Source organism: Acomys russatus, chromosome 26 (assembly GCF_903995435.1).
Source record: "Acomys russatus chromosome 26, mAcoRus1.1, whole genome shotgun sequence".
In the NCBI taxonomy this organism is placed as follows: domain Eukaryota; kingdom Metazoa; phylum Chordata; class Mammalia; order Rodentia; family Muridae; genus Acomys; species Acomys russatus.
Window position 1 is genome coordinate 6,769,539 of NC_067162.1, and position 12,557 is coordinate 6,782,095.

Genomic DNA, 12,557 nt, shown 5'->3' on the forward strand with positions numbered 1-12,557 from the left:
AAACCCTTATACTTTGTTGACATCCAAACACAGAGAGATGGCAGATGGGAAATCAGTATGAAAAAATGCCTGTCAGACTTGTAATTTAAACTTAGCGCTCACCGTCTCTTTAAGACAATCTGAACAGAACATTTGCAGAAAACTTACTGAGGCAAGAACCAAAGGGTATAGTCCCAGAGTCCTGAAGGAGCGTGTACATTGGAAGTCAGATTGGCCAAGGATGAAGATCTTAAGGCTCTGTACGTGTGGCAGCTTATACCCAGCTGGGATTGGCTGTGAAAGAGTGATCTCTTCCCCAGGGAGGGTGGGTTCAGAGCGCACACTGTAACCTGCTAATCCCACAGACTCTGGCAGTCTTGCTATGGTGGGATTTTAGGCAATGCTGGGGTTTTATAAGGACTGGCTGTTTTTCTTGCCTTTTTCATCTGACAGGACTGACTGCATATTGGCACAAGCACTCACTGATAGCTTAGAGCCACAGCACACTAGAGGCTGCTTGTTTTCTCATGTCCTTTTTTCCAATTAAGCTGGTGAAAATGGAACCATAGTATTTTACAGCACATGGCAAAGGTGTTTCATCTAGGTGATGTCTATATTATAAAAATAAAATAAAAAAATAAATATGTAACAAAAACTCAGTGCCCATTGTTACACCAAATATACAATAGAAACAGTCCGTTCAGGAAGATTTCTTTTTCAAATAGGTTATTCCGATTTAATCATAAACACTGGAAAGCCATCTTGAGATTAAGCTGAAGGAACCAGGCTGCTCTGTCAAATAAGTGTGTAACATTCTGTAGTCAGATCCATCAACAGAAGCGGAGATTACAACCTTACATCAAGCTGCTTGTCCAGAGATTCACCAAGGAGTTTGGAAACATGCTCTCTTATTATAGACCTTTAATATAAAAATATTTCCATCACATTGCACAATAACATTTCAAAGCCCTATGAAGGTCGATCTTAGTAATTGCAGGCAGAAATTCCCCTGGAAGTAAAAGAATATCTTCTGATGCCATAAAAAAAAAAATCTGTGCTCAATTTGTGGTGGAACTTCTGTGTAAAGCACTCCACACCATGAAGTAAATATTAAAAAAAAAAAAAAAAAAAAAAGAATAAGAAGAATCTGTTATACAACCTCGAGATTAGGGGCTGTGAGTGCAGGTGTGGACACGTATGTGCATGTGAAAAAACATGCCCACATACGCACTGAGATCTGCACGTTTCTGGAAACTGCTTTTTAAATTACTAAAAGAAAATGAAATCACAGGAGTGTGTAGCAGGAGGACAGTCTCTCTCTTTAATGATAAAGATCAAAATAAATGCCCACCGGAAGGAAATATTCAAACGGTCCCGGACACTATACAATGTAACTTGTGAGATCCAGCAAATAAGACGTCATGTCAATGATCTGGTCAAGAATACCTGCCCTGGTCACTCTGCGCATGCTTCGGTCCACTTGTTCACACTGAGGACCGAGGTAGCCTTTTTTACAGAGGCACTTGTTCGGTCTGACACAGACACCTCCGTGACGGCACGGTGGCTCACATTTGGCTGCAAGAAAGAAAGAAAGAAAGCAACGTGCTGTTCTTCATCTTGACGTCAGAAAGCCATGCCAGGCACGAGACCAAACATTTGATGAATAAGGGAAGGTAGGAAAAGCAGGTGGAGGTGGGAGATAGCAACGAGAGGATTGGGCAGAGGAATACACAAACGGGAAAAACAGTTTTTAGGCACAAGGGTTTTTTTTGTTTGTTTGTTTGTTTGTTTGTTTTGCTTTTAGGGCCAGGGACAGAGCTAAACATGAGATGCCAGTGCCTTGAGAAGCAGAGCTCATAAGAAACTATCTCAGTCATTTGCAGAACTGACTCTAACACGATGATGTCAGTCCTTTCAACTCCTGCTCCCTGAGGCATTTCAACCAACGGCCAGTTCCATTCTGTCAGGGGAGGACCTCATAGGCGGGAGGCTGGCCCCGAGAAAGGGGCCACCGGTTCGAGCAGTTCCAGTGGGACACTGGACTGAAATAAAGTCAGTCTGGGGCAGGAGTGGCATGAAATATCCAGCATCTGGTCTCTCTGGGGTCCCTACTTCTCTATGCTTTTAGGGGGTTCACTGAACACATTGAGCTCTGATTATGCCTGAAATCGCATCCTGGGGCGAGTACCAGAGGCTGTCAGAGGATGTTCTGAGCAATGCTCTTTATGGCACATTGCAGCGTAGACTGTCTTTAGTGAATCATTTTTATTACTACCATATAGGAAAAGAATGTAAAGGTTTACTGCTAAAGTGATAGGGAGACCATGATATTTGGTATATTCATTAGCTGTCACTTACTCACGAGTTTGGGGTGGAGCCACCACAGACATAGTCAAATCTTTTAATTACATTCTCTTATACTGTAAGGAATCAGGCTCATTTTTGTTTTTTCAGATATAGTACTCAAAACTCATATTTGTCGCACTGACCCATGGAAAAGAAATTATAAGGAAAAAAAATAAAGAAAAACAAAAGCATTTTCTCTTTCACATTTTTGGAAGATGCTTGGACCACTTGGGTGTATAAATATAGTCTCATCGAAGACATCCCTGATTTTTTTTTTCTTATTCATTAAAAAATTTAAATTTAATCAGGGGAAAATTTTGCTCCAGAAGATTTTGTTGAAACAGAACAAGTTAAGCAAAGGATGTTTCCCTGGTTGTGGTTAATATCTATTAGGAAACTGGACAGCACACCAACATTTAATTTGTTCAGTCTCAGTTTGAGCATGCTGTCTGGAGAAGGCGCTCAGGAAAGAACTGTTTAACCGATTTGTGTTTGAGGGGACCTAGAGGTTAGGCAAAGTGCAAAGAACCTAACAGAGTGGACGCTTTATGAAGAAAACAGGGAGTTAAGAGGAATACGTAGTGTCGATCACCGGAAGGGGTCGAGGGGTACTAGGACTATTATTACATTTGTACATTGATTCTTCACTTTGGGCTCCACTGACCAGAGGGAGGTGGATTGGTCAGTAGACTCTGGGTGCTTGTCTGAACCACTACCTAGGTTCTGCTGGGTCATAGTTATGAGTTTCTCACCTCTACTTGTAGCTCTAGTCCCAGTCAGATATTAGCAATTTAAGCTTAAAATATGTACTGTCTATATGATCCTTAAGTGTTGGCTGTTTTTATTAGGTAATATGTAAGCTGGACAAGTCATGATTATAATATAGTTTGAAACAAATGCATCTTTAGAATAAAAAAAGATTGTCCAGGAACAATATTAAATATAATTTGGAGTCTTGGTTTCCATTGGCTGCGTCTACTTTAATGTGCAGAACAGGAGAGATCGAAATTGCGTCTGAGTAGTGCATGCACACTCGTTGTTGAATTTACATTTTAAACATAGCCTTAATGTATTCTTTAAAAAAAAAAAAGACTTCACACCAATTAGAATTTCACAAGGCACAAAGTTAAGGACATCCCACACAAAGGGTTAGAATAATCTAAACAAATCTTTCTCTCTTCTCTCTGAAGCTACACACCTTCATCATGGGTCACAAGGGAGCAGAGCTGAATAGGAAGACCTTGCAATGCGTGTCTGGACAATGGCATTTCTGCTTTGGCTCAGGGACACCCACCCAGGAGCCCTGTTTCTAGGGTACCATAGCAAAGTGCAAGCAGTGAAGCTACAGAGGGCATTCATGGGGTGTCTGGACACTTAGGCCAGGGGTTTCGAGAACACTAAGTCTTTGGCTGGTGTGAATACACCAAACACAGGGCTGTGTTGTGCTGTTTTTCTTTTTTGGAAGGATCTTTTATACTTCTGATTAATTTAGAAATGTGAACGACCTACACAAAGACAGGAAAGGTTCCATTTGTAACTTCAGAAAGAGGCACTGTAAAGCGCTAGCCACTTGCACACTAGATGATTCAAGAACAGGTGGTGCTAACTTCTCGAGGGCCCCAGGATCATGTTCAGTCTTCTGGGTGATAACAGAAATACTAACCAATTCTGCAGAAGTGTCCTTCCCAGCCGGGACTGCAGCAGCATTTGCCTGTGGGGGTGTAGTAGCCATTCCGACAGAGCCGGGAGCACTCCGAGGTCAGGGTCTGTGCAGGTTGAACTGGAACCCTGCATTCCTCAGGCATTAAAGGCCTACAGCCCAAAACAAGAATTAACATTGCACATAAGTTGAAAATCAGTATGTGATAGAATTTAGTGGTCTTACAGCTTACAAAGAATGTCTGTGACTTTCAAAAGAGATTTTTCTTAAGTGATACAGTCAATTCCCAACTTTAGAATAATGGAAAAATACGTTGGTAATATGAAATAGCCTGAAACTTTATTGCTGTCAAAATTCTCCATAAAAATATCAAAATAATATGGCTCTTTTGCATTTGGTAGCCAGAATGTCTAGAAACTGTAATTTTAAATAATTTTAAAGTTTTATTTTATTGTATGTGTTTGAGTATGTGCGTGTGCATGTGTGGGCCTGCATGTGTATATGTGTGAATGTATTCTTGTGTGTGTGCATGTGTGTGTGCATTCATGTGTGCACATGCATGTGTGTGCATGTATGTGTGCATGCATATGCCATGGTTCCTTTGTGATTAGACATCAGCCTCAGGGAATCACTTTTCTCCTGTCACCTTTCTGTGGATTCTAGAGATGGAACTCAGGCTTGGGCTTGCTCCGCAACTGCGTTCACTCACTGAACCTCACACTGTCATTTAAAAATTAGAAGGGCACACTCCAAATCCATAAACACTTTTAAGGTCAGGGTCTCCCTATCTCTGTCTGTCTCTCTGTCTCTGTCCTGTCTCTCCTCTCCTCTTCTCTCCTTTTGGGGCAGGGTCTCCCTATCTCTGTCTCTCTCACCTCTTAGGCAAGGGTCTCACTGTGTAGCTCAGGCTGGCCTCACATTTGTTTTGTAAGCAGGAGTGGATTTGAACTGAAAATCCTCTTGCTTTGGCCTTTCAACTACTGGGATTACAGTGCTGGGTCACTACACCAAGCTCACTTGATATTCATTTTTGAGATAGCTGTTTTCCATTTCAGTCTCCCTGAAAGGCATCTTTATATGCATATGTGGGTGAATATTTATGCTACCAAATAGAAATTTAAACTGTTAGTACAAAGAAAGACACATATAGAACAGAGATTTTTATGAATTATATAAAATCAAATTTTTTTATCATTATATAATAAGTTAAGTTGGTCCTGTTATGAAGGGAGTGTTAATAACAGCAAGTGCAAACATTTGCTGTTTGCAATGTGAAACTTCATACATTTTGTATTAATTGTTCTATAATTGTTGTCATTTATAATGAAAACTAAGCCATCAAAGGTTTTTATGATTCTTCTGCTTTTCTGATGCTGCCATTCAAATGAGATCAAGCTGGCTTCATGAAGTTTATGAAGAAGTACGCAGTGTTTTCCCTGGAGTTCCTACCTTTCCTGGTTTCAGTGTTCCTATACGGTGAGAAGGGCCTTCTGGGAAAGTGTAGACAAATGTTAGTCTGTTATGTGCTGCCAACGTCTAGGCTTAGCCACAGAAACGACAAGGCTTCCTAAATAATCAAAGAATTAAGTCTCCAAGAGGATTTTTTTGTTTTGTTTTTGTCTTTTGGACAGGGTTTCTCTGTGTAGCCCTGGCTGTCTTGGAACTCACTCTGTAGACCAGGCAGGCCTTGAACTCAGAGATGTCTGCCTGCCTCTGCCTCCCGAGTGCTGGGATTAAAGGTGTTTGCCATTTGCCCAGTCTGTTCTCTTAAGACTGGTTATATTTTCCTGTCAACAGGAACTGTGATCAAATTTCGGGGCCTGGCCCGAGACCATTTCCACAATGATCCAAAAACATGTGTTAAAATCTCAACTATTAAAGATGCGTAGGAATGCGGATATCTCCTCTCATCAACAAGTCTTTATGCCAAGAATACCGTGTTCTGCAAGGAATGTTGGAATTCTGAGCCTTAAACCTTAAACTTGCTGAACTGCTTACTTAAAACTGGACACGGTCGGTCTTTGTGAGAACTTCCTCAGGCATTCCCGGCCCAAGCTCACTCCAACTAAGACAGCATCAACCATATTTTCCACAAGTTCCCCAAGGGAGTCTTGCTGAGCACGTGAGTGTGGTGGGGGTAAGGTAGCAAAAACGTTCCCCACAAAGTACCAGCCTTGTCTTCTAAGCTACGGTTCAATGCCCAAAGTTCACCCTGTTTCTTTCTTGTATAAAACTTTTATTTTATGGCATTTCTGCTCAGTGGCCTTGTAGCTCATTAGTAAACAGAAAATGCTATATACACTAAATGTAACCTTTTCAAATAAACTCTGTGATGACAGACATTTTCTCTCTTCTTTGTATTTCATAATGATAAGCGAGAGATCTAAAACAGGGTAGGCTTCTGGGAGGAGAGGGAGGTGACTCTTGCTGAGGATCCTAGTAGCAGGGGTCACGGAGACTACAGAGGACACCCTCTAATGAGACAGAACTTCTGGTGGAAGGAGGGGAGCGTCAACCCATCCACAAAAACTTAGACCCCAAATTTACCCTCCCTACAAGATGGGCAGGGATAAAGATAGAGCAGATATTGAGGGAATGTCCAACCATACCTGACCCAACCTGAGACCCACGCCATGGGAGAGAGCCAACCTCTGAAGCTATTAGTGACATTCTGCTGTGCTCACAGACAGGAGCCTAGCACAGCTGTCCTCTGATAGGCTCTATCCAGCAGCAATAGGAGCAGATACTGAGACTCACAGCCGAACACTGGGCAAAGCATAGAGAGACTTGTGGAAAAGTGAGGGAAAGGATAGAAGGACCTGGAGGTGGCAGGAACTCCATAAGAAGACGAACAGAGCCAACTAACCAGGACCCAGAGGGGCCTGCTGAGACTGAGGCACCAAGGACCATGCATGGGCTGGACCTAGGCTCCCTACACAGATGGAGCAGATGGGCAGCTCCTGCTTCATGTGGGTCCTCTAGTAAGGGCAGGTGGGGCTGTCTCTGACATGGACTCTGTTGCCTGCTTTTTGATCACTCCCCCTTGGAGGGGCTGCCTCACCAGGCCACAGGGGAAGAGGATGCATTCAGTCCTGATGAGACTTGGTGAGGTGGGGTGGGAGGAATTCTGAGGACTAGAGGAAGAAGGAATGGCGAAGAGGTGGGAGGGGGGTTGGGACTGGGAGGAGAGGAGAGAAAGGGTTTGATCAGGATATAAAGTGAATAAAGAAATGCATTTTTAAAAGGGACTAGAAGAATATGTAGCCCATAGGAAATGCTTAATAAAATCTGGGTGAAATTTATATATTATGGGCATTTGAAAGTGTGTCTTTTTTTTTGCTATTGAGTAGAGTTATTAGAAATATATGACTATGGAGGGAACACCACACACACACACACCACACACACCACACCACACACACACACACACACACACACACACACAGAACGCGATCTCACTATGTAGCCCTGGCTGGCCTGGAACTCACTATGAACACTAAGCTGGCCTCAAAGCCACAGAGACAGGCCTGCCTGCCTTTCCCTACTTCTGAGGTTAAAGGTGTGTACCAGTCCACCTGAACAAATAGATACACCTTCATGTCATAAACATAGAACTAAAAAAAAAAAAAAAAAAAAAAAAAAAAAAAAAAAAAAAGGCTGTATTTTTAATGTCTAACAATTCTCACTTTTGGTGTAGTTAAATTTATTTTTAAGAGGTATAGTCAATGCATTTAATTAAACTCATTTTTTTCCCAGGAGTATGCTTGACAAAGTATGTATGACCAAGATCTTTGGCAAAGCCAAGCGTTTCCCTTGGCGTGGTGTTTGCTACGAAGACAGCTTCCTTTTCAGTAGACAGGGTAGAGGGACAAGGCAGTGCACTTGAACTTCATTGCTACTGGCCCATAATTGAGACAGATCATCTTAAGATCACATAAATATGACCTAGCTAGACACCTAGGTGACAGCTAAGCAGAAACAGAGAATACATATTCAACATAGTTTAACTAATTTAATACATATTTTCATTGTGCCAGGAAATTGTGTGTTTGGTGTTTAATCTAATTAGAACCATTTGAATAGTTTTGTTCTTTTAAACAATCATTTAAAAACAAGCCTCTGGACTCTGAACTCTATTGAATGGAGTCAAAAGTGACTTTTAAAACAGAAAAAGCAGCCAACAGGGTGTTTGAGTTTGCAATAAAGAATATATTGAGCTTATGTGCTGACAGCTACCCCAGAGCCCTTAAGCTTAATTTGAATCAGAAAAGCACATTTCCTCATCTCCTCACACAACAAATAATAAAACACTCAGGGGCTATCACAGAAAATTGCCCAACACTCTTTAATATATAAAGCATTATTTCAGAAAGTTAAGACATTTTCCTAGAAACCCACTTTGGCTGGCTTTGTGGAGTGGTGTGAAGGTTTGGATACTTTGAGATGAAGAGGGACAGTGGGAAGTGTGGGTTATTCATAACAGACATCGTTGGTGCTCTCTTCCTGTGAATAGAAAGGCTAGCAGTGGCTGTCTCGGGATAATGGGATTCTGGGTGGTTTTAACTTACTGCTTTTAATTTAATGGCTTAGCACATGAATGAATAGATGAGACATCTTCAGCCAGCTTGTGCTGAAACCCTGTGATGAACCCTGCTCTTCTGAATGAGTAGAGTCGACATCCATCTACTACGTCCACAAAAAAAGGCTCATTCTTAAATTTATCCCCCCCCCCCCCGAGGTATGCAGATTTCAGGTTCATTCTATTGTAAAACAAGAGATACCTGATTTATAAAATCCTGACTCAGTGGAGGTTTTAACAGATTGAATAATTCTATTGCTTCTTTTCCTGACCTCCCGAAGGAGTTCGCTGACCTAAAAACCTTCTTCTTGACCCAGTCACTTTGGAGTGCGTGGAAAAGTGTCTCTTGCTATCATCATATTTATAAAGCTGGCCAGATGACATCTAATGATGTAATAAAAATAAAACCATAACGGAAATAAAATATAATAAAAATGTAAGACATTCAGAGGATTTAACACTATCATATTTTAGCCCTGAGCCAGAGAGGGCCGATGGGTGAAGGGAAGATATGTGGGTTTTAAAAATGCCTTTATGAGTCTTGGACTCATAATAAATAAGTCTAATTTTGAAGTATAATTGTGTCATTATTTAATTCTCCATTTTATATATTCATAAAGAAATGGCACGTGTAGGTGTCAAGTCAATCAAAATTTTATGGCAAAATTTCATGCATCATTATCATAGGGACTAATGGTTCAGCATTCAAATTTGATAGACTAGGAAAGACTATGAATGAATAAAATGCAAAGTTCATTTGAATGTTGTGGTTCTATATCATATATATAGGAAATAAGAAATACATATAAAATATTTATATGTGCTCTCACCACAAACGTTCAGCATATGGGCTAATGGGTAGGCTAGTCAGCATGACTTAATTGTTTTAAATCACTCACATAATTACCAAAGGTCAGTTTTCTGTGGCTATTGTTTATAGTGGCCTAAACATGTTAATTTTTGGACCAATTTCTGGACACGTCCAGAAATGAACTGGTGATGCTTTAAAATATGTCATATTGTTAACAACTTTTCTACTTCACTATTAATTGTTGCTATCAATCTCTCTGTGTCTAATTTATAGCTTCAGGTTTATCATGGGGATGCACTGGAGGAAACTGCATACAAGGTTGGGTCTGTAATTTGAGACACCCTGTGGCATTCTTGGAACAAATCCCCCAAGGGTAAGGCTTGGAGGTGGGCTGTACAATGTACAATGTAAACATCTACAATTCTTGTTGATCAATTAATTATATCTTACCAGGTCTAGGGAAAACAATTTAGATTCGTTGTGCTGGTGTACAAAATCAGGGAAAGTTTTAAGAGAGGCAGAAACAGCACTAGGTTAATATTTTATAAACACAAATCTGTCATCATCTTGAATAAAGGCACAGTTATTTTCAAAAACAGAAAATAAAAAGTATTTAAAACAACTTGGCCACATTAGTTTTTCATTGCTTATGCGAGGCTTTGTGTTGAGGAAGCTAAAAGCTCTCTGCAACACAGGTTAGTGACGTGTGCCTGTAAACACACAAATGTACATGTGTGCAAATCTTGCTAAAGTGTGAGGAAACTCTAATTTTATCAAAGTCATTACAGCAGATTATGCACCCACAATCAGTCATTCATTAGAAGTTTTTACTTTGATGTTGCCTATTTGAATAAATGAAACATCTTTAAAATCTCAGAGGATCTGTGGCAACCAAGGAAGATTTATTGGCTAAAAGGACTTTTCAAAAACTGTGCATGAAATGAAGCTTATCAGCAATAAAAACAAAGGCCAAGAGATAAGTGTACACACATTTTTTGGTTATGGGATATACATAGTAAAAATAATAGCAAAAAATGTGGAAATGCTGGCCTGTCTTTTGGAGCTCAAGCTGACCACGCTGGATGGGTTTTTATAGGGCGTATACTTGTTCATGACCCCCAGTGTTAAGAGATTCTGTGCTGTTTTAGAAGTAGTCCCTTGTGGAGCCTGCATCCTGTTAATAGCTACAAGGTCAATGGAGCCGCTAAACAGTTTGTATTACCGTCAGGGTGGCCATGAAAACACCACCTGCCGCAAGAGGACTTGGCAGCTGGGTCAACAGGCACTGTGGGAATTTATCAACTCAGGGGGCCACTTGCATAAAACTTTGATGAATTGGGACTCTACTGGCTTATCGGATAAGAGTTACTCTACTATGTGTGAGTTTCTTCAGGGTGACAGGGCTGCCTGTGCGCTCCCACACATACATAAAGACTGGTTTGCCTTTAAGAAGTAATTTTTTTTTTCAAACCAATATTTTAGCATCTTGCATAATGAGGAGTAAGATGAAGCAATTCAAGAAAGAAAATCAAACCAAGAGGCGGTGGGTTTTGATACTGGTCTCAGAGGAGCTTGGGGACACAGCATTTCTGTAGAGTGACCTCTGAAGCTCGGAATGTTGCATTGTTAATTTATAAACCTCTTCAATGAAAGGGCCCCTGTGCCTTGGTTGGAGGAGCCCTAAGCAAGGTGTTGAAATACAGGAAGAATGGGTTTAGGGGAGGAAGGGCAACAGAATGAGGAAGAGGCTTGCTTTCCGCATTCCTGGAGAATTAACTCTGAGAACATCCCACAGGCAAAGCAAAGGGCATTTTGGTTGAAGTTCATCTCAAACAAAACAGTCTTGTGCTCTGGAATGATAAAGCTTGAAGTCACTTGACTGTGTCAAAACTTTAACATTTCTACCACGGCCGGGAGCACTTGATTCTGATTGTTTTACAGTTTATTCATTTATCCACTGATCCATCCGTCCATCCGTCCATCCATCCATCCATCCATCCATCCATCCATTCGAGTGTGTGTGTGGAGGGGTTGAGGTACAGCCCCAATTTGGAGGTCAGAGAACAATTTTGTGGACTGGGTTCTCTCCTTCTACCTTTATAAGGTGGGACTTGAACTGAGGTATCAGGGTTGTGCTTCAAGTCCCTTTCCCTGCGGAGCCATCTCACAACCCCTTACACATTTAATTAATACTGAAAAGCACTGTAAAGAGCAAGCGTGTAAGGAGCACGTTGACTATCTGACAGAGGGCACTCAGAGCTTCATCAAGCTCCATGGACAGCTGTGTCCTAATTTTGGAAGGGAGAGAAATTTTAAAGTTGAGAGATCACCTGAAAATAAATATGGACTGCAAAGAATGAGGTTCAACAAGACTAGAGAGTAGAACACGCTTCAATTATGTCATTCAACTTGCTTCAGAGTCCTGTGGAGTCAAGAGGCAGGAGGCAATGAATCTATAGGTTTCTGATAGACGAAGGGACACAGGACACTAATAACGTGTGTGCGGTTTAATTTCAAGAGAGACTCAAGAGTAAGCACCCCTGAGTGACAGGAGAGTCACTGTTCAAATCACGTGCCCAGTACATTGACACCTGTCCCCTGAAAGGTCAGCTGATGGCACCTCCAAGGACAGGTGCCAAGGCAAACTGACCTGAGTTCTAAAGTGTTTGGGGACCCAAACTTGACTGAGCCATTGGCTTGATGCCAGTTCCATTCTGACCTGAGAGGCAACTTCCCCATGTCCTTGAAATGTGTTTAGTGTTTTGGCATATCACAGATTCATTCCTGGACCATCTCCTCAGGGAAGGCTTTTCCCTAAATAACTTAGGAAACCTGACCATATTTCATTTTCAAATGTTTATTGTAGATGATGACCAGTGAGGGGATGAGGAAGAAAGGAGGATAACGAACGAGAGGAGCAACATACAAATGTATGTGCTTATAAAACGCACAGGAAACCCCACCATCGTATACACTCACTTAAACGCTAATTAATTAGATTTTAATGACCTTTACCTTTTCTTTTTATTTATTTATTTGACCTTTACTTTTTCTAAAAGGCCTTCTTCTGGGGGAGTTGTTCCAGAGTAAATAATTTAAAACATATGCAAATAGCTCCACAGTTTACAGCCTTAGACCAAACTGTCATTAGATTGGAGCGACAATGTTGGAACCTCATGTAT

General features: G+C 41.1%; 1 protein-coding gene across 1 annotated transcript in view; it reads right to left on the reverse strand.

The window, feature by feature from the left end:
• Positions 1 to 1,131: 1,131 nt before the first annotated feature.
• The window catches only part of Hhip (hedgehog interacting protein), a 99,101-nt gene continuing 87,675 nt past the window's right edge, over positions 1,132 to 12,557 (reverse strand). The window contains exons 12-13 of the mRNA XM_051168959.1: positions 3,989 to 4,137; positions 1,132 to 1,554 (exon numbers count right to left, since the gene is read on the reverse strand). Of these exons, the coding sequence (XP_051024916.1) occupies positions 1,361 to 1,554; positions 3,989 to 4,137 (343 nt within the window). The 3' untranslated portion in view covers positions 1,132 to 1,360. The remainder of the gene's footprint in view (positions 1,555 to 3,988; positions 4,138 to 12,557) is intronic.